At 38.6% G+C, this 20,533-nt stretch overlaps 1 protein-coding gene across 2 annotated transcripts in view; it reads left to right on the top strand.

The window, feature by feature from the left end:
* The window catches only part of LOC116307306 (dynein axonemal heavy chain 5), a 41,765-nt gene extending 26,598 nt beyond the window's left edge, over nucleotides 1-15,167 (top strand). Inside the window, exons 63-87 of one of the 2 annotated variants that reach the window (XM_089037337.1) lie at nucleotides 159-312; nucleotides 2,068-2,421; nucleotides 2,891-3,253; nucleotides 3,505-3,795; nucleotides 3,872-4,039; nucleotides 4,695-4,960; nucleotides 5,398-5,527; nucleotides 5,643-5,786; nucleotides 6,333-6,365; nucleotides 7,361-7,411; nucleotides 7,523-7,678; nucleotides 7,766-7,948; nucleotides 8,040-8,283; nucleotides 8,543-8,848; nucleotides 9,193-9,314; nucleotides 9,635-9,820; nucleotides 10,213-10,348; nucleotides 10,644-10,783; nucleotides 11,004-11,168; nucleotides 11,693-11,887; nucleotides 12,189-12,419; nucleotides 12,743-12,931; nucleotides 13,034-13,246; nucleotides 13,569-13,697; nucleotides 14,240-15,167. In XM_089037337.1, the coding sequence (XP_088893463.1) occupies nucleotides 159-312; nucleotides 2,068-2,421; nucleotides 2,891-3,253; nucleotides 3,505-3,795; nucleotides 3,872-4,039; nucleotides 4,695-4,960; nucleotides 5,398-5,527; nucleotides 5,643-5,786; nucleotides 6,333-6,365; nucleotides 7,361-7,411; nucleotides 7,523-7,678; nucleotides 7,766-7,948; nucleotides 8,040-8,283; nucleotides 8,543-8,848; nucleotides 9,193-9,314; nucleotides 9,635-9,820; nucleotides 10,213-10,348; nucleotides 10,644-10,783; nucleotides 11,004-11,168; nucleotides 11,693-11,887; nucleotides 12,189-12,419; nucleotides 12,743-12,931; nucleotides 13,034-13,246; nucleotides 13,569-13,697; nucleotides 14,240-14,650 (4,960 nt within the window). In that variant the 3' untranslated portion in view covers nucleotides 14,651-15,167. The remainder of the gene's footprint in view (nucleotides 1-158; nucleotides 313-2,067; nucleotides 2,422-2,890; nucleotides 3,254-3,504; nucleotides 3,796-3,871; nucleotides 4,040-4,694; nucleotides 4,961-5,397; nucleotides 5,528-5,642; nucleotides 5,787-6,332; nucleotides 6,366-7,360; nucleotides 7,412-7,522; nucleotides 7,679-7,765; nucleotides 7,949-8,039; nucleotides 8,284-8,542; nucleotides 8,849-9,192; nucleotides 9,315-9,634; nucleotides 9,821-10,212; nucleotides 10,349-10,643; nucleotides 10,784-11,003; nucleotides 11,169-11,692; nucleotides 11,888-12,188; nucleotides 12,420-12,742; nucleotides 12,932-13,033; nucleotides 13,247-13,568; nucleotides 13,698-14,239) is intronic. The other variant, XM_089037338.1, reaches the window with a different exon arrangement.
* Nucleotides 15,168-20,533: the final 5,366 nt, after the last annotated feature.

Below are 20,533 nucleotides of genomic sequence, written 5' to 3'. Positions count from 1 at the left end.
ATTTTAAACACGTGAACTCAAAGTAAATCAGCTGCGGGAGGATTTGCGCACCTTATCGCATCATGATTCAGAGCTTCTACAGCTAGAGAACATATGTTTTACTCTACGATTAAGAGCACGTTGTGGTGATGATCTGAGTGTTTATCGTGTATTTTTAGGTCTTACAACACCAGTAACCTGATGGATGATCTAAAGGTCCTGTACAGGACAGCTGGGCACCAGGGACAAGGGATCACTTTTATATTCACTGATAATGAAATCAAAGATGAGGGTTTCTTAGAGTACATGAATAACGTTCTGGCGTCCGGAGAGGTGAGAACAGACTAGTTTATAAAAGCGCTGCCTTTGAGAATAGTACATGCGCACATGTTTGGAACATATTGATAGGCAGCTTAATTTATAAAGTCAATAATACGCATGCTCTGATAGAAATGATTTGATTGGCAGAGAGTCGCATTTATAAATAATACAGATAATACATGTACTCTTATTGGTCACATTAAAGTGCGCCCCAGGATTGGTTAGTAGGAAGCAGTATATTATTTAAACAATGAAAATGATTTACACATTCTTATTGAAGAAGCTACTAAGATATAACGCGCAATTTGATTGGTTCGTAAGAGAGGGACAGAGAGAGGCACACAGACTCACAAGATATAAAGCGCAATTTGATTGGTTCGTAAGAGAGGGACAGAGAGATTAACAGACTCACAAGATATAACGCGCAATTTCATTGGTTCGTAAGAGAGGGACAGAGAGGCACACAGACTCAAAAGATATAACGCGCAATTTGATTGGTGCGTAAGAGAGGGACAGAGAGAGGCACACAGACTCACAAGATATAAAGCGCAATTTGATTGGTTCGTAAGAGAGGGACAGAGAGATTAACAGACTCACAAGATATAACGCGCAATTTCATTGGTTCGTAAGAGAGGGACAGAGAGGCACACAGACTCACAAGATATAACGCGCAATTTGATTGGTGCGTAAGAGAGGGACAGAGAGAGGCACACAGACTCACAAGATATAAAGCGCAATTTGATTGGTTCGTAAGAGAGGGACAGAGAGATTAACAGACTCACAAGATATAACGCGCAATTTGATTGGTTCGAAAGAGAGGGAAAGAGAGAGACACACAGACTCACAAATGATACACACATTCCTATTGAAGGAGCTACTAAGATATAACGCGCAATTTGATTGGTTCGTAAGAGAGGGACAGAGAGATTACACAGACTCACAAGATATAAAGCGCAATTTGATTGGTTCGTAAGAGAGGGACAGAGAGATACACAGACTCACAAGATATAACGCGCAATTTGATTGTTTCGAAAGAGAGGGAAAGAGAGAGACACACAGACTCACAAATGATACACACATTCCTATTGAAGGAGCTACTAAGATATAACGCGCAATTTGATTGGTTCGTAAGAGAGGGACAGAGAGAGGCACACAGACTCACAAGATATAAAGCGCAATTTGATTGGTTCGTAAGAGAGGGACAGAGAGATGCACAGACTCACAAGATATAAAGCGCAATTTGATTGGTTCGTAAGAGAGGGACAGAGAGAGGCACACAGACTCACAAGATATAAAGCGCAATTTGATTGGTTCGTAAGAGAGGGACAGAGAAACACACAGACTCACAAGATATAAAGCGCAATTTGATTGGTTCGTAAGAGAGGGACAGAGAGATTACACAGACTCACAAGATATAACGCGCAATTTGATTGGTTCGAAAGAGAGGGACAGAGAGAGGCACACAGACTCAAAAGATATAAAGCGCAATTTGATTGGTGCATAAGAGAGGGAAAGAGAGAGACACAGACTCACAAATGATACATACATTCTTATTGAAGGAGCTACTAAGATATAACGCGCAATTTGATTGGTTACTAAGAGAGGGACAGAGAGACACACAGACTCACAAGATATAACACGCAATTTGATTGGTTCGGGAGAGAGGGACAGAGAGAGAGACACAGAATCACAAGGGATCGACAAGGACGTATCTTAGTCTAAAGGAGTATATAGACATCCTTACATATTTTCCTACCATTGTTTCAGGTGTCTAATTTATTCGCACGCGATGAGATCGATGAGATCACAGGAGATCTTGTTTCTGTCATGAAGAAAGAATATCCTCGTCGACCACCAACCAACGAAAATCTCTACGACTATTTTATCACACGAGTCAAGAATAACCTCCACGTGGTGCTGTGTTTCTCTCCTGTCGGTGAGAAGTTCCGCAACAGATCTTTAAAATTCCCTGGTTTGATTACTGGGTGTACTATGGACTGGTTCAGCCGCTGGCCAAAAGATGCTCTAATTGCAGTAGCATCTCACTTCCTGTCTTCCTATGAAGTTGTTTGTAAACCGGAAGTCAAACAAGCCATGGTTAATACTATGGGTATATTTCAGGTATGAAACTATTTACTGTTAAATAGTGTTTTGAGAATGGGTTGGGGAGAGAGAGGACGAGGGGGGGGGGGGGGGGTGGGGAGGGGAGATAATGAGAGGTAATGAGACGGAGAGATAAAGTAGGGAGATGGATAAGGAGAGTGAGATGAAGGGATGGAAGTAGAAGAGAAAGAAAAAGAGGGATGAAGGAAAAATGGGAGGGAAGGAAGGAGATTTACCCCAAGCCTCGTCAGACAATATTGGCTCTAGGACTTTTATTAGTTGTTAGTGTGGAGAAAATCCTTAATAGCGCTAGTTTGTGTTTACAAACATTAGCGTCGTGATGTTGATTTGCCAACCATCATCACAATAGTTCTTGCCAAGTTACTTTGTTTATCAGTGAATCGATCTCTGTTTGGCATAGTAGCTACGTCACAGCAACTAGCGCTGTACAACATTGTTGAATTCGATGTTTTTATTTATCTTTCAGGACATCGTGGCAGAGTCGTGTGTGCAATACTTCGAACGCTTCCGTCGTCAAACTCACGTCACACCCAAGTCTTACCTGTCCTTCATTGAAGGCTACAAACAGATCTACACACAGCAACACGAAGGGATTGGTCTTCTGGCACAGAGAATGAATACTGGGCTCGCAAAGTTGATAGAAGCAAGTGAATCGGTAGCGAAACTCTCAGAAGAGCTTGTTGTCAAGGAGAAAGAGTTGGCTGTTGCTTCGAAGAAAGCAGATGTTGTACTACAAGAGGTGACTGTCAGTGCCCAAGCAGCCGAGAAAGTGAAAAGTCAAGTACAAAAAGTGAAAGACAAGGCGCAAGTCATTGTGGACGATATTAATGTAAGGGCGCAATCTAATATCAATATTTCAATTTTTTTTTTCTTAAAAATTTAAAGGCCTTCTTCTCCTTCTTCTTCTTCTTCTTCTTCTCCTTCTTCTTCTTCTTCTTCTTCTTCTTCTTCTTCTTCTTCTTCTTCTTCTTCTTCTTCTTCTTCTTCTTCTTCTTCTTCTTCTTCTTCTTCTTCTTCTTCTTCTTCTTCTTCAGTCTTAGATACTAACTAGATAGCAATTCTTTTCATTAATTTACACAGGATGACAAGGCAGTTGCTGAAAAGAAGTTGGCAGCAGCCAAACCTGCCTTAGAAGAAGCCGAAGCAGCGCTACAAACCATCAAACCAGCTCACATCTCAACCGTCCGTAAACTCGCAAAACCACCACATCTGATCATGAGAATTATGGACTGCGTGTTACTGCTGTTCATGAAACGTGTAGACACTGTTACAGCGGACCCTGAACGACCTTGCACTAAACCATCATGGGGTGAATCACTCAAGTGCATGAGTCAGGGAGGATTCTTGAACATGTTGCTTACTTTCCCTAAGGTTTGTGCCTGGTCATCAGATAGACACCTCAGTGGGGGTTAAGGCTTTCTTTACTGATTTCGTTTGATATCGATAGGATTCCATCAATGAAGAAACTGTCGAGTTTTTGGAACCTTATCTCAACATGGAAGATTACAATCTGGAAAGTGCTAAGAAAGTATGCGGTGACGTAGCAGGCTTGGCTTCTTGGACCAAAGCAATGGCAACATTTTATGGCGTCAACAAAGAAGTACTGCCACTCAAGGTGAGATTGAATGTTTTTTGCTAATGGTGGTGATAATGATGGTGATGATAATGATGATGGTACTGAATGGTGGTGATGATGATAATGATGAAATGGTGATGATGATGGTGATGAGATGGTGATGATGGTGATGGTGATGGTGATTGTGATGGTAATGAGATGGTGATGATGGTGGTGGTGGTGGTGATGGTGATGGTGATGATAATGATGATGGTACTGAATGGTGGTGATGATGATAATGATGAAATGGTGATGATGATGATGGTGATGGTGCTGGTGATGATAATGATGATGGTGATGATAATGATGAAATGGTGATGATGATGATAATGAGATGGTGATGATGGTGATGATGATGGTGATGATAATGATGAAATGGTGATGATGATGATGATGAGATGGTGATGATGGTGATGGTGGTGGTGATGGTGATGGTGGTGATAATGATGATGTTTGATGCTGATGATGGTGGTGATAACGAAAATGGTACTGAATGGTGGTGGTAATGGTGATTATGATAATGGTGGTGATGGTGATGATAACGATGATGATGACCGCGATGACAGCGATGACAATGATGTTGATGATAGTAATGTATGTTGATTAAAATCAAAATCACGTGCAAAGCAAATATAAATAATTTCTTCATCTTCAGGCAAATCTCATAATCCAAGAAGCACGTCTGCAGACAGCGACAAAAGAACTAAACCTCGCTCAAGAACAGCTGGATGAAAAGCAAAAAGAACTGGACCTCGTACAGGCCAAGTACGACAAGGCGATGACAGACAAACAGACATTAGTAGACGATGCTGAAGCTTGTCGTAGGAAGATGAGTAATGCTACGGCATTGATTGACGGATTGGGAGGAGAAAAAGTCCGATGGACAGAACAGAGCAAGAAATTTGATCAACAAATTCAAAGGTACAAAATCTTCTAAAGGCCTAAGTCAGCTCTCGCTTTTTCCTTTTGGGGGTCCTGTGTTCTGTAGATCTTGAGGAAAAAGGGGCTTGTCCCTAGTCTCTCTCGTCGTTTTTATTACAGGAACCCCAATCCATAAATTCAAAATATCCTTCGCGTTTGACCCTAGAGCAAGAAAGCTCTGAGCTTTTATAGTAATATTTTTTATAGAAAGGCTCTTTGAGTTCTGTATTGATGAATATTGTCAACTGGTTGATAAAAAAGAAATAATATTCAACAACATGGCATAGAATTGAGAAACCGCTCTAAAGCGCAATAGATAACTATTGAAAAAGATAATAGATAACTATTGAAAAAGGTCATTATTCTCAAGGGAATGACATGTGGCCATGTAAATTAGTAGACTGATATTTCCTAATAACATTGACTGTATTTTTCAGACTTGTTGGAGATGTTCTTTTAGCCACGGGTTTCTTGTCATATTCTGGTCCGTTTAACCAAGAATTCCGTAACTTGTTACAAGAAAGTTGGAAGAAAGAGATGCGAAAAGCAAAGATTCCATTCTCCGAGGTATGCATTTTGATTGCACTGTCACGTCACGTCACATTGTCACACCACTCTCTCGTCACATCACGCCAACAAGGACATAGAAATTCATATTAAATTCGAATTTCATTATTTCTAGGACATAAACTTGACGAACATGTTGACGGACGCTGCCACCATCGGTGAGTGGAATCTCCAAGGTCTCCCTAACGACGAGCTGTCCATTCAGAATGGTATTATCGTTACCAAGGCTTCTAGATATCCTCTGTTGATTGATCCACAGGTATGATATATCGAACAGTAGACCACGATGTAAAGTAATGTGTTGCATGGAATACTGTGCTAGAGTGTTATAGTATTGTTTGTTGCATGTTTTGCTGTTATATTTTTGTGTGGTAGAGTGTAGTATAGTCTTATAAGTGTCTTCACAAGTTTTAGTGTCTGCACAGTCAAATACTCCAGCTTCGAGTTCTCTGTTGCTCAGGGTTAGCCTCGATTTGTGCAGAATATTCAAGTGTTCCAGTGAAGGTCCGTGGAATTTCAAAGTGTTCGTACCTGTATTGCTGAAGTTGTGCATTTTTTGCTTTACCGACCGTTGGTATTTGTGAATATGTGGACTCTGAAACGAGATTAACCCTGAGTAAATGAGTCTGTAATCAAGGAACACAGCGTTGGGAACTCGGACGAAGTTTATCATAGACGTAAAGTAGGCCCAACCAGTGGCTTCTATGTTAAAACCATCCCCGATGATACATAAATACTTGTCCTTCAACATAAACATTGTTGCATATCATAACATGTGTTTTTATCTTTTCACGCGACCAATCAGGGTCAAGGAAAATCTTGGATAACAGCCAAGGAGGTTAATATATCACAGTATTGCACTTGTGTCACATGCACCCGTGTTGTATGCATTATTTTGTTCTCATTTTTTTATTTTTTATTTTTTATTCTTTATTTTTTATTTTTTATTTTTTATTTTTTATTTTTTATTTTTTATTTTTTATTTTTTATTTTTTATTTTTTATTTTTTATTTTTTTATTTTTTCATTTTTCTTATTATTTTTTTATTTATTTTGAATTTTGAATTTTATTTAATTTTTTACATACATCTTTTTTTTTACATTCGTAACGCTCGTTATTAATATATTTCTCACCTCACCCATCTTGCACCTTTAAATTCTAACCCACAATTCTTTGTTTAAAGATTGAGTGTATTCATTTAATGTGTTGTAAATGTTAATCTATATATTGGTAATGCAAGCCATTAATAGTATTAATAATTGAATAATAATTGATTACTGATAATTAACGATGTTGATAATGATCAGTATGATGAAAAATAATCATAAATATTTGATTATATTATAACAACAATAATCAATATGGAGGAGAAGCTTTGATGATGTTTTGGGATATTCCCATCATCCTTTGCTCTTATTTTTGAGAGAGGACTGGGTATGATTGGAACTGAACTAAGACATAACGATCAACTAAACTATATTACTGCGTACTGTAGACTAGATTAGCTATACATTTATACAACAATCCCGATTACTTACTCATTCTCCATCTTTTATGATAACATACGTTACCCATACCCCACTTCACTTTAACCTGGTCTGAAACCCTCAACCGATCTCCACCCACACCAGTGCTCCAACACACTACCCACACGACTTAACCTCAACCCACCTCCACCCATACCACTGCTCCAACACACTACCCACACGACTTAATAGCCTCAACCCATCTCCACCCATACTACTGCTCCAACACACTACCCACTCGACTACTACACTCGAGTAGTTTTCCGTTCGTATGCTTGATGCTCATTAACAGTTTCTCGTGTTGTAGGGTCAGGGAAAAGCGTGGATCAGATCAAAAGAATCACAGAATGAACTACAGGTAAAGTCAACATATCTGTTAACACAGGAAGCCCAATATACATGTCAGAATTTTAAATTCTTACCTGGGGAATGCCAATTGTGATTTACATAAATACATTGTTCTTTACAGATAACATCCTTGAACCACAAGTACTTCCGTAACCATCTAGAAGATTCGCTCTCTTTGGGACGACCGCTGATCATAGAGGACGTGGGCGAGGAATTAGACCCTGCGCTCGATAACGTGTTAGAGAAAAACTTTATCAAGTCTGGCAAAACATATAAGGTAAAAAGCCTATCTGCGCATGCGCTCTCAGTTGAATTACTTTATACGTGACGTCATCACCTCATGTTATTTCGATGTCCATTTAAGGTTAAAGTTGGTGACAAGGAAGTTGACGTCATGGATGGCTTCCGATTATACGTCACAACCAAGCTTGGTAACCCCTCCTACACACCCGAGATTAGTGCCAAGACTTCTATTATCGATTTCACGGTCACTATGAAAGGCCTGGAAGATCAGCTGCTAGGACGGGTTATTCAAACAGAGAAACAAGTAAGTACCAGTCTCTCTCGCACTAATTAAATCCAGGTAGACCGGAAAAAACAATACTGAGCTTACTATTGTATCATGCATGGCCTTGTAGGAACTAGAAGCAGAGAGGACCAAACTGATGGAGGAAGTGACAGCCAATAAACGACGCATGCAAGACTTAGAAGACAACCTACTGTACAGACTGACTAGTACCCAGGGCTCTTTAGTAGAAGACGAGTCTCTTATTGAGGTACTAAGTTCTACTAAAGCCACGTCAGAAGAAGTCAGTGAGAAACTAATTGTCGCTGCTGAGACGGAAGTCAAGATAAACACTGCGCGTGAGGAGTACAGACCAGGTAAGTGAAAACGTGTTTAGCCAGCTGTCAAACCTGAATGAACTGGTTTATGTGTATTGTAACTAATAGTCCAACAAAACTTGATTGCGAGAGGAAAGAGGTTTTTGAGAAGTCAAACCATCCCATCTACTCGCATGTATAAACAAGTGCGCACGTAAACAACGCTTCCAGACTAATCTTCCCACTCCCATTTGCGTATGCATTTAGCATTTATCCTTCGATCTGTTCTTTTACAAATAAAGTGTTTTTTGATTGACAGTGGCTAATCGTGGTAGCATCTTGTACTTCCTGATCGTGGAAATGTCTTACGTCAATGTCATGTACCAAACATCCCTCAAACAATTCCTGGGTCTATTTGACATCTCCATGGCCAGGTCACAGAAATCTCCCATCCCAGCCAAACGTATTCAGAACGTCATTGATTACCTGACCTTCGAGGTGTTCAGATACACTACACGTGGCTTGTACGAGGAACATAAGTTCTTGTTCACCTTACTGCTGACATTGAAGATCGATTTGCTGGAGAGACGAATCAAACATGAAGAATTTCAGGTTCTCATCAAAGGTAAGTCACGCACGGTACGAGATTGAGAGTAGTCACGCACGAAACGGTCACGGTACATACGCATTATCACTATCAACTAATCAAATTGCTACTGCATTGGCATAATCACAAATAGCCCTCAGTCACGTTATGGTCACGGTCATGGTGATACGTCTCACAAACACTGAATCTCGACGAGGTATTCCGATACACACTTTAGTGTTTCAAATTGTTGCAAAATCTGATCCACTACGTAAGCAACGAAAATACCCCCACCCCACCCCACCCCCCTCACCAATCCTAATCTACCAAGGTGACTAGAATCAGTTTCTTGCAGACTTTAATCCTTAACATCTTTTTTCCAGGTGGCGCAGCTCTTGATCTGAATGCCGTTGAACCCAAACCCAAGAAATGGATTCTAGATTTAACGTGGCTCAACCTGGTAGAACTCAGCAAACTGCCGCAGTTTACTTCTATTCTGGGGCAGGTAGGTTTGCTTTGCGCCGTGAACACGCGCGCAATCCCTTTAAGAATTACGATCATGTTCTTCAAGAGGTGTTTTTTCAAATTGAAGTATTGGGTGGCGTGCATTGATGCGACGCTGTCTTTCACCGCAGGAAGCTCGTGCCTGGGTTCATCGCTTTGATACCCGACTGAACAGCACGTGTTAGTAAAGTTTGTTTGGTAATTTGCTCTCTCCCTTGCCAAGATCTCCTGGTTCCCCAGTTTTCTTACCTCCGTTGTATTCATAAAGTATTGAATATAGTGGTGCAAGCCGTTCATCTACTGTTTTTATGTTCTACTTAGATTACTCATAATGACAAAGCTTGGAAGACATGGTTCGATAGTGACGCGCCAGAAGACGCACCAATACCAGATGGATATCATGGTTCACTAGATACCTTTAGAAAACTATTATTGATACGATCATGGTGTCCGGACCGAACCATGAACCAGGCGAGAAGGTACATCACAGAAGCCATTGGAAAAGAGGTAAAGTACTGACTAAATGCTATATTTAAGGAATTTAAAATGCGCGCGTATGTTTCTGCACTGTTATTTAAACATGCTGGGAGCTGTAGAGCACGAGAGAAGAAATCTTAGGAAAACTGAAGCGTAGCCAAGTGTTTTTCTTCTTTTTTTAGTGCTCTATAGCTCCTAAAGTGTTTATATAACAGTCTAAATAACGATTTCTCTGTCCTTCCTGTAATATAAACACGGCAGCCAACATATATCTCAAATATTTTATAAAACAGTATAAGCATCTAACATGGCAGCGTGCGCTAGCAGTTACTGCATGACATTGTACGCGTAGTAGAGGTACATCTATACTTATATAGGGTTTCCTTCTCTAAGTACTATTTTTATTTTTGTTTTGTTTGTAGTATGCTGAGGGAGTGATCTTGAACCTCGAAGGCATGTGGGAAGAGAGTGATAGTCGAACTCCTATGGTCTGTTTCTTGTCCATGGGTTCAGATCCCACGGCGTCTATCGAGGCTCTTGCTAAGAAGCTAAGAACAGGTGAGTATAGACGCATAACAATAACAGATCCATGCATGATCATTCTGGTTGTGATGTCGATTGTGATGATGATGATAAAGATGATGGTAATGACTGATGGTGATGAATGATGATGATGGTGATCGTGATGATGATGATGATGGTGATGATGGTGATGATGGTGATGATGATGATGGTGATGATGGTGATGAATGATGATGATGATGATGATGATGAAGAATGATGATAATGGTGATGGTGGTGTCATCATCGTGATGCTGATAGCGGTGGTAATGATGTTATATTATCTTTGTAGATTGTCGCAACATATCTATGGGCCAAGGACAAGAAGTACACGCGCGCAGGCTCCTCACGCAGTTCATGAACGAGGGAGGCTGGGTTCTGTTGCAGAATTGTCACTTGGGTCTAGGCTTCATGGACGAGCTACTTGATACGGTAAGCTTTTAAACATGTGTCTTTGTAGTGTCTGCGTCGCAAGGTGCGCAATTGAAAAGTTAACTCTTTCTTGACTGCGCAGTTGTGTACTGTAGACGCGCGCCGTTGAACGAGAATATTATGACAATCTATTCATAATAGAAATTACGGCGATGAAAAGAGCAAAAGTCTTACTTTACCCACCCAACCCTCAATGTCTCTTTGTCATTGGTTGTTAAAGGTTACCACCACCGAAAATGTCAACGAGAAGTTCCGTCTTTGGATCACGACAGAGGTACATCCAAAGTTCCCAATCACGTTCCTACAGTCATCGATTAAATTCACGAACGAACCACCACAAGGTATCAAGGCAGGATTAAAAAGAACTTATGCTGGGATTACACAGGTATGTATGTATACTAAGGCAGTGTTACGTTATATAGTGAAGACTTTGAACTAGTTTCACGCTGTCACGCTGTAATAGAATAGACCTCCTCGAATCTGGAGCGCTCGAGCGTAATGTTGTCCCATTTCAGACCACGTGTCCTTCCCTTGAGAATAATATTCTTTTTTTTCAGTTGTATCCATATTCAAGTGTCTTCTCATGTTCAACCGAGCGCAAACCTTAAACTAAGAAATGATACTCTAGGGAATGACACGTGGTCTGAAATGGGACAACATTACGCTCGAGCGCTCCAAAAACACCTCTTGTCAGAGCCAATGAGGTCTATTGAGTCCAAGTGTTACACCGGTCACAGCACATAATGTTTATTCCTTAAAAATGCCAAGACATGGCACGGCACGGCACGGCACGGCACGTCCGCTGCGAATTTTTCAATATGAAATTAAAAATAAATGGCGTTGCGTGACGTTCCAATAAGATCGTGACGTGACTTAGTTACTAACACAGGGTTTCCATAAACTTTACAGGATCAACTCGACATCACCAACATGCCACAGTGGAAGTCCATGTTGTACGCTACAGCTTTCTTACATACTATTGTACAAGAGAGAAGAAAGTTTGGCCCTCTTGGATGGAATATTCCTTACGAGTTCAACTCTGCTGACTTGACGGCCAGTGTTCAGTTCATACAAAACCATCTGGATGATATTGATATTAAAAAGGTTTGTGTCTGATAAAACTTGCTCACGTCAAGGTTATCTTTATCCTAAGAGTCGCTGCCTTCTCGGTAGATTGGTGGCATCTAGCTTCTGCCTTTATCTCTCTTCCTCCACCTCCCCCTCCCCTCCCCCCTCAGAAAATAGCAGTGTCTTATACATTTACTTGTACTTTCCTTTCACCACCCACTTACCAAATAAAGGTGTTATTTTTTAAATTCCCGACAAAAGTACCAAGGGAATTTCCTCACTGCTACGTCTTTTACGAATAGTTTATCTAAAACTCTTACTCTCCCTTCCCCCGTAGGGCGTATCTTGGACCACTGTTCACTACATGATCGGCGAGGTCCAGTACGGAGGTCGTGTGACGGACGACTTTGACAAGCGTCTATTGAATACCTACGCAAGAGTCTGGTTTGGCGAGTTCATGTTCTTGGACAGCTTCAAGTTCTATCAGGGGTATATTATACCAAAGTGCGCGCAGATAGCAGACTTTAGATCCGCGATCGAAGAGATGCCGTCTGTAGATACACCAGAGGTGAGACAATTATATTATTGTTAAAACCATATTACTGAACTTGCCAATAATAGATAATAGACTTCCATAAGACTTCCGGGCATACATATGGAAGCATGTAGTACAGTTGCGCTTGCCGTAAAATAAATAGAATGTAAAGCGGTTGCGCAGAAGTAGAACGGATAATAAAACCATTGGTTATAAGCTGTAAGTGTATACGATTTGCGCAAATGCAAGAAAAGATTTTGCGCAAATCGTAAATATTACGCATGATACGTCTCGTTAGTTGCGCTTTAATGTGTATAGATTGTTTTATTCATTGCGCACTTCATATTTTTCCCCAGGTGTTTGGTCTTCATACTAACGCAGACATCACATATCAAACCAAGACTACAATAGACACTCTAGAAACCATCGTTAATATCCAACCTAAAGACAGCTCCGGTGGGGGAGGGGAGACTAGGGAATCTATTGTCTTCAAACAGGCTAACGACATGCTTGAAAAACTACCTCCGGATTATTTACCTCATGAGGTGAGTCAATATTGCGTTACTTTAGATGTTTGGTCACGAAATCAAACATTAATGTCACGCAAATAAGGAACTTACGTTGTTATATACTGCCTTGCTTTTCAGATTAAAGCACGTTTACAGAAAATGGGCGCGTTGACATCAATGAACATCTTCTTGAGGCAAGAAATCGATCGAATGCAGAGAGTCATTACAGCTGTACGAACAACACTGATTGATCTGAAGTTAGCCATCGATGGAACGATCATCATGAGTGAAAACCTGAAAGACGCCTTGGATAATATCTTTGATGCGAGAGTACCCGCATTATGGAAGAAAGTAAGTAAAAAGTACATTTTTAAATTCTTAATTATGAGTACCATTATTATGCACAACGTTTTACGGGACCCACTGTTTACTTCCAACGATTTGAAGACTCTCTCATATATACCTTATCAATTGGTATTGTCAAGGCCCCCCTTTTTAGGGCCAGTAAAATTTCAAGGCCCTCTTATCCATACCCCCTTCAATAAATGAGGAATGTTCCCAAAGGTATCATAATTAATGATTGTTATTATGTTAATATTTCAGCACCGTTTTTCATCATCATCATCTTTGATACCTTTGATAATTGCTCATATCTTATTTATTTTACCATTAGATTTCTTGGGACTCTTCAACTCTTGGTTTCTGGTTCACTGAGCTGATTGAACGTAATGCTCAGTTCTCTTCATGGCTCTTTGATGGAAGACCAAACACCTTCTGGATGACAGGATTCTTTAATCCTCAAGTATGTTATACAATAAAACACTTATCATCTATCCTCTATACTTTTGAAATATTATCGTCATTGACCTACATCGCCAACATCATCATCATCATCATCATCATGCCATCCATCACCACCATCATCGTCATCATAATCATCATGTCGACCATCAACATCATCCTCATCATCACCACCACCACCACCACCATCATCATCACCACCATCATCATCATCACCACCACCACCATCATCATCATGTCAAACATGATCATCATCATCACCATCATCATCATCACCACCACCACCATCATCATCATCATGTCAAACATGATCATCATCATCACCATCATCATCAGCATCATGTCGAACATCATCACCATCATCATCATCATCTCCATCATCAAGATCATCATCACCATCATCATCATCATCATGTATCTATATCAATTCAAGTGCATAATATAGTAATACCCATCAATACTTCCTCTTATTATACATATATGACCAATATACCATGGTATATCAGCCTATTAATACAATTTCTATTTCCTTTTTTTACACAGGGATTTTTGACAGCCATGCGTCAAGAGATCACTCGTGCTCACAAAGGTTGGGCATTAGATTCTGTGGTACTAAGTAACGATGTTACCAAATACATGAAGGAAGACATATCATCAGCACCGCCAGAGGGTGTGTATGTCTATGGACTATACCTGGATGGTGCCGGCTGGGACCGAAGGAACTGTAGGCTAATAGAACCACAACCAAAGGTACTCTTTACCCCTCTACCTGTAGTGCATATTTATGCCGTCAACACAACTGGGGGAAAAGACCCCAAACTTTATGAATGTCCTGTGTACAAGAAGCCAAGGAGAACTGATTTGGAGTATATATTCTGTTTGAATTTGAAAACCATACCACACCCTGATCACTGGATTCTGAGAGGAGTTGCCTTGTTGTGTGACACTAAGTAGAATGCGTGATGGATGAAATATGCAACTGTGTGGAATATCTGTAGTGTGGAATCATGTAGAAGACATAATAACTTAGATTCAATTCAAATGGATTGTGACATCGAATAGAACTAACATCAACTTCAAGTTGTGAGACATATAGTGTGACAATAGAGATCGGTGTAAAATTTGGCGTGACATCAAGTACTTATATGACAAATTGTAACGTATTGTGTGACTCGAGAAGTGTTTAACACAAGGGGTGACATCAGAAAATTAGATGCCAAACTGTGAGGTGTTGTGTGATATCAAGTGGTTAAGTGACAAACTGTGGTGTATAGCGTGACACTAACAAGACTGCATGACATGTCTTCTTCTTCACTTAATATTAATTTCAATATTTCAATATTTCAATATTAAATTATTTTTTGTATTTTTTTATAACATGGAATAGAATGTGAATAAATGTAATAGTTCTTTAAAATCAATATACTTTTTAAGGTATTCTAAGGAAAAAACAATAAATTATCAAACCAGTTACACTTGGTCTGTATTCAATATCTATCAACCTTATCAAGTACATTTAAACCATTGTGAATCGACTATAGTCCATACTGAGAAAAAGCACCTAAATCGGTCCAAACCATGGGCTATAGTCCATGCTTTTTGGGCAAAAACACCCATTTTTCATGTTTCATAAATAATTCATGTTTTATAAAAAGGTGTGAAAATGACCCAAAATCGGTCAAAACCATGGGCTATAGTCCATGCTTTTTGGCCAAAAACACCCATTTTTCAAGTTTCATAAATAATTCATCTTTTATGAAAAGGTGTGAAAATAACCCAAAATCGGTCCAAACCATGGGCTATAGTCCATGCTTTTTGGCCAAAAACACCCATTTTTCATGTTTCATAAATAATTCATGTTTTATAAAAAGGTGTGAAAATGACCCAAAATCGGTCAAAACCATGGGCTATAGTCCATGCTTTTTGGCCAAAAACACCCATTTTTCAAGTTTCAAAAATAATTCATGTTTTATGAAAAGGTGTGAAAATGACCCAAAATCGGTCAAAACCATGGGCTATAGTCCATGCTTTTTGGCAAAAAACACCCATTTTTCATGTTTCATAAATAATTCATGTTTTATAAAAAGGTGTGAAAATAACCCAAAATAGGTCAAAACCATGGGCTATAGTCCATGCTTTTTGGCCAAAAACACCTATTTTTAAACTTTCATAAATAATTCATATTTTTTCAAAAAGTGTGAAAATGACCCAAAATCGGTCAAAACCATGGGTTATAGTCCATGCTTTTTGGCCAAAAACACCCATTTTTCATGTTTCATAAATAATTCATGTTTTATAAAAAGGTGTCAAAATAACCCAAAATAGGTCAAAACCATGGGCTATAGTCCATGCTTTTTGGCCAAAAACACCCATTTTTCATGTTTCATAAATAATTCATGTTTTTCAAAAGGTGTGAAAATAACCCAAAATAGGTCAAAACCATGGGCTATAGTCCATGCTTTTTGGACAAAAACACCCATTTTTCAAGTTTCATAAATACTTCATGTTTTTTCAAAAGGTGTGAAAATGACCCAAAATCGGTCAAAACCATGGGCTATAGTCCATGCTTTTTGGCCAAATACACCCATTTTTCATGTTTCATAAATAATTCATGTTTTATAAAAAGGTGTGAAAATGACCCAAAATCGGTCAAAACCATGGGCTATAGTCCATGCTTTTTGGCCAAAAACACCCATTTTTCAAGTTTCATAAATAATTCATGTTTTTTCAAAAGGTGTGAAAATGACCCAAAATCGGTCCAAACCATGGGCTATAGTCCATGCTTTTTGGCCAAAAACACCCATTTTTAAAGTTTCATAAATAATTCATGTTTTATGAAAAGGTGTGAAAATGACCCAAAATCGGTCCAAACCATGGGCTATAGTCCATGCTTTTTGGCCAAAAACACCCATTTTTCATGTTTCATAAATAATTCATCTTTTATGAAAAGGTGTTAAAATAACCCAAAATAGGGCAAAACCATGGGCTATAGTCCATGCTTTTTGGCCAAAAACACCCATTTTTCATGTTTCATAAATAATTCATGTTTTTTCAAAAGGTGTGAAAATGACCCAAAATAGGTCAAAACCATGGGCTATAGTCCATGCTTTTTGGCCAAAAACACCCATTTTTCAAATTTCAAAAATAATTCATGTTTTATGAAAAGGTGTGAAAATGACCCAAAATCGGTCAAAACCATGGGCTATAGTCCATGCTTTTTGGCCAAAAACACCCATTTTTCAAGTTTCATAAATAATTCATCTTTTATGAAAAGGTGTGAAAATGACCCAAAATCGGTCAAAACCATGGGCTATAGTCCATGCTTTTTGGCCAAAAACACCCATTTTTCAAGTTTCATAAATAATTCATCTTTTATGAAAAGGTGTGAAAATGACCCAAAATCGGTCCAAACCATGGGCTATAGTCCAAGCTTTTTGGCCAAAAACACCCATTTTTCATGTTTCATAAATAATTCATGTTTTATGAAAAAGTGTGAAAATAACCCATAATAGGTCAAAAGCATGGGCTATAGTTCATGCTTTTTGGCCAAAAACACCCATTTTTCACGTTTCATAAATAATTCATGTTTTTTCAAAAGGTGTGAAAATGACCCAAAATCGGTCAAAACCATGGGCTATAGTCCATGCTTTTTGGCAAAAATCACCCATTTTTCAAATTTCATAAACAATTTATGTTTTTTCAAAAGGTGTGAAAATGACCCAAAATTGGTCAAAACCATGGGCTATAGTCCATGCTTTTTGGCCAAATACACCCATTTTTCATGTTTCATAAATAATTCATGTTTTATAAAAAGGTGTGAAAATGACCCAAAATCGGTCAAAACCATAGGCTATAGTCCATGCTTTTTGGCAAAAAACACCCATTTTTCAAGTTTCACAAATAAATCATGTTTTATCAAAAGGTGTGAAAATGATCCAAAATCGGTCAAAACCATAGGCTATAGTCCATGCTTTTTGGCCAAAAACACCCATTTTTCAAGTTTCATAAATAATTCATCTTTTATCAAAAGGTGTGAAAATGACCCAAAATCGGTCAAAACCATGGGCTATAGTCCATGCTTTTTGGCCAAAAACACCCATTTTTCAAGTTTCATAAATAATTCATCTTTTATGAAAAGGTGTGAAAATGACCCAAAATCGGTCAAAACCATGGGTTATAGTCCATGCTTTTTGGCCAAAATCACCCATTTTTCATGTTTCATAAATAATTCATGTTTTTTCAAAAGGTGTGAAAATGACCCAAAATCGGTCAAAACCATGGGCTATAGTCCATGCTTTTTGGCCAAATACACCCATTTTTCATGTTTGATAAATAATTCATCTTTTTTCAAAAGGTGTGAAAATGACCCAAAATCGGTCAAAACCATGGGCTATAGTCCATGCTTTTTGGCCAAATACACCTATTTTTCATGTTTCATAAATAATTCATGTTTTATGAAAAAGTGTGAAAATAACCCAAAATCGGTCAAAACCATGGGCTATAGTCCATGCTTTTTGGCCAAAAACACCCATTTTTCAAGTTTCATAAATAATTCATCTTTTATGAAAAGGTGTGAAAATGACCCAAAATCGGTCAAAACCATGGGTTATAGTCCATGCTTTTTGGCCAAATACACCCATTTTTCATGTTTGATAAATAATTCATCTTTTTTCAAAAGGTGTGAAAATGACCCAAAATCGGTCCAAACCATGGGCTATAGTCCATGCTTTTTGGCCAAATACACCTATTTTTCATGTTTCATAAATAATTCATTTTTTCTTAAAAGGTGTGAAAATGACCCAAAATCGGTCCAAACCATGGGCTATAGTCCATGCTTTGTGGCCAAAAACACCTATTTTTCATGTTTCATAAATAATTCATTTTTTCTTAAAAGGTGTGAAAATGACCCAAAATCGGTCAAAACCATGGGCTATAGTCCATGCTTTTTGGCCAAAATCACCCATTTTTCAAGTTTCATAAATAATTTATGTTTTTTCAAAAGGTGTGAAAATGACCCAAAATTGGTCAAAACCATGGGCTATAGTCCATGCTTTTTTGCCGAAAAAAACCAATTTTTCAAGTTTCATAAATAATTCATGTTTTATGAAAAGGTGTGAAAATGACCCAAAATCGGTCAAAACCATGGGCTATAGTCCATGCTTTTTGGTCAAAAACACCCATATTTCAAGTTTCATAAATAATTCATCTTTTATGAAAAGGTGTGAAAATGACCCAAAATCGGTCAAAACCATGGGCTATAGTCCATGCTTTTTGGCCAAAAACACCCATTTTTCAAGATTTATAAATAATTCATGTTTTATGAAAAGGTGTGAAAATAACCCAAAATAGGTCAAAACCATGGGCTATAGTCCATGCTTTTTGGCCAAAAACACCCATTTTTCAAGATTTATAAATAATTCATCTTTTTTCAAAAAGTGTGAAAATGACCCAAAATAGGTCAAAACCATGGGCTATAGTCCATGCTTTCTGGCCAAAAACACCTATTTTTCATGTTTCATAAATAATTCATTTTTTCTTAAAAGGTGTGAAAATGACCCAAAATCGGTCAAAACCATGGGAAGGAAGGAAGGAAGGAAGGAAGGAAGGAAGGAAGCTTCTTTATTTTGCCACGGTAAAAACATCAGTCGATTGCCTAAAAATATTTAAAAGTAAAGATTTACGATTAAAAAGCTAGTTACTGTTTTACATGTTTGCCGTGGAGCCCTTAGTTACAACTTTTCTTACTGTACAAACTATCAATTTCCGTTTTAAATTTTCGTACTGACTTGACCTCTTTTATATTTAACGGTAGGTCATTCCACAATTTTGACCCACTATAGCTGAATGATCGTTTTAGATATTCAGTGTGTGGCTTAGGTATTGACAGTTTATGATCATGATTTCGAAGGTTGTATTTAGTATGGTAGTCGGAGAAAAGGTTTTGTAAGTAAACTGGTGTACGTCCCTGCATCGTCTTAAACATTAGTAGGGCTTTTTGTTTTTTACGACGAACTGCAAGTGTATCCCAGTTTAATTGGTCAAGGAGATGGCTAGATCTTATGTCATAGTTAGATCTTGTGATAACTCTAGCCGCTCGATTTTGACGCTTTTGTAGTTGAACACATAGTTTATCACTTAATCCATCCCAAACTGCACTACAATAGTCCAGTTTGGGTAGAATTAAGGCTTCGTAGATTTGGATGGCACTATCGGTCGAAATAAATGGGCGAACACGTTTTAGAGCCCCTATACTTGAAGAGATTTTCTTCGAAATGTTGTTAACATGTTCTGACCAATTAAGGTTTTTATCGATAGTGACACCCAAAGATTTGGTGTGATCAACTTCTTTAACGCTAGCTCCATTAATCGCAATATTAATAGTGGAATCGCATTGCGCTGTGAACTTTTGGCGGGACCCAATAATCATAAATTCCGTTTTCGCTACATTCAAGCTTAGCTTATTTGCTAACAACCACTGATGTATATTAGTGAGTTCAGTGTTGATGCTTGGTTCCAAGTCTCCTACATTTTTACCATGAACGCTGATGCTGGTATCATCAGCAAACATTCTTGTTATGGCTTGCGCCAAACAATTTGGTAAGTCATTAATATACAGGAGAAATAAAAGTGGGCCTAAATTACTGCGTTGTGGTACACCGCAGCTCACAGTACAAGGCTCAGACAGACTTCCGTTAACACTGCACAGCTGAGACCTCGTCAGTAAATAAGAACGGAACCACTTGAGTGAGCCTTCATCTACACCATAATTCGATAGTTTGGACAAAAGAATTTCATGATCTATGGTGTCGAAGGCTTTTTGGAGGTCTATGAAGATTA

The sequence above is a fragment of the Actinia tenebrosa genome, unplaced genomic scaffold, assembly GCF_029948245.1.
Source record: "Actinia tenebrosa isolate PJP-AT-01 unplaced genomic scaffold, QUT_ActTen_1.0 PGA_scaffold5__44_contigs__length_20552954, whole genome shotgun sequence".
Taxonomy (NCBI): Eukaryota; Metazoa; Cnidaria; class Anthozoa; order Actiniaria; family Actiniidae; genus Actinia; species Actinia tenebrosa.
This window is presented reverse-complemented; position numbering and strand designations above follow the sequence as displayed.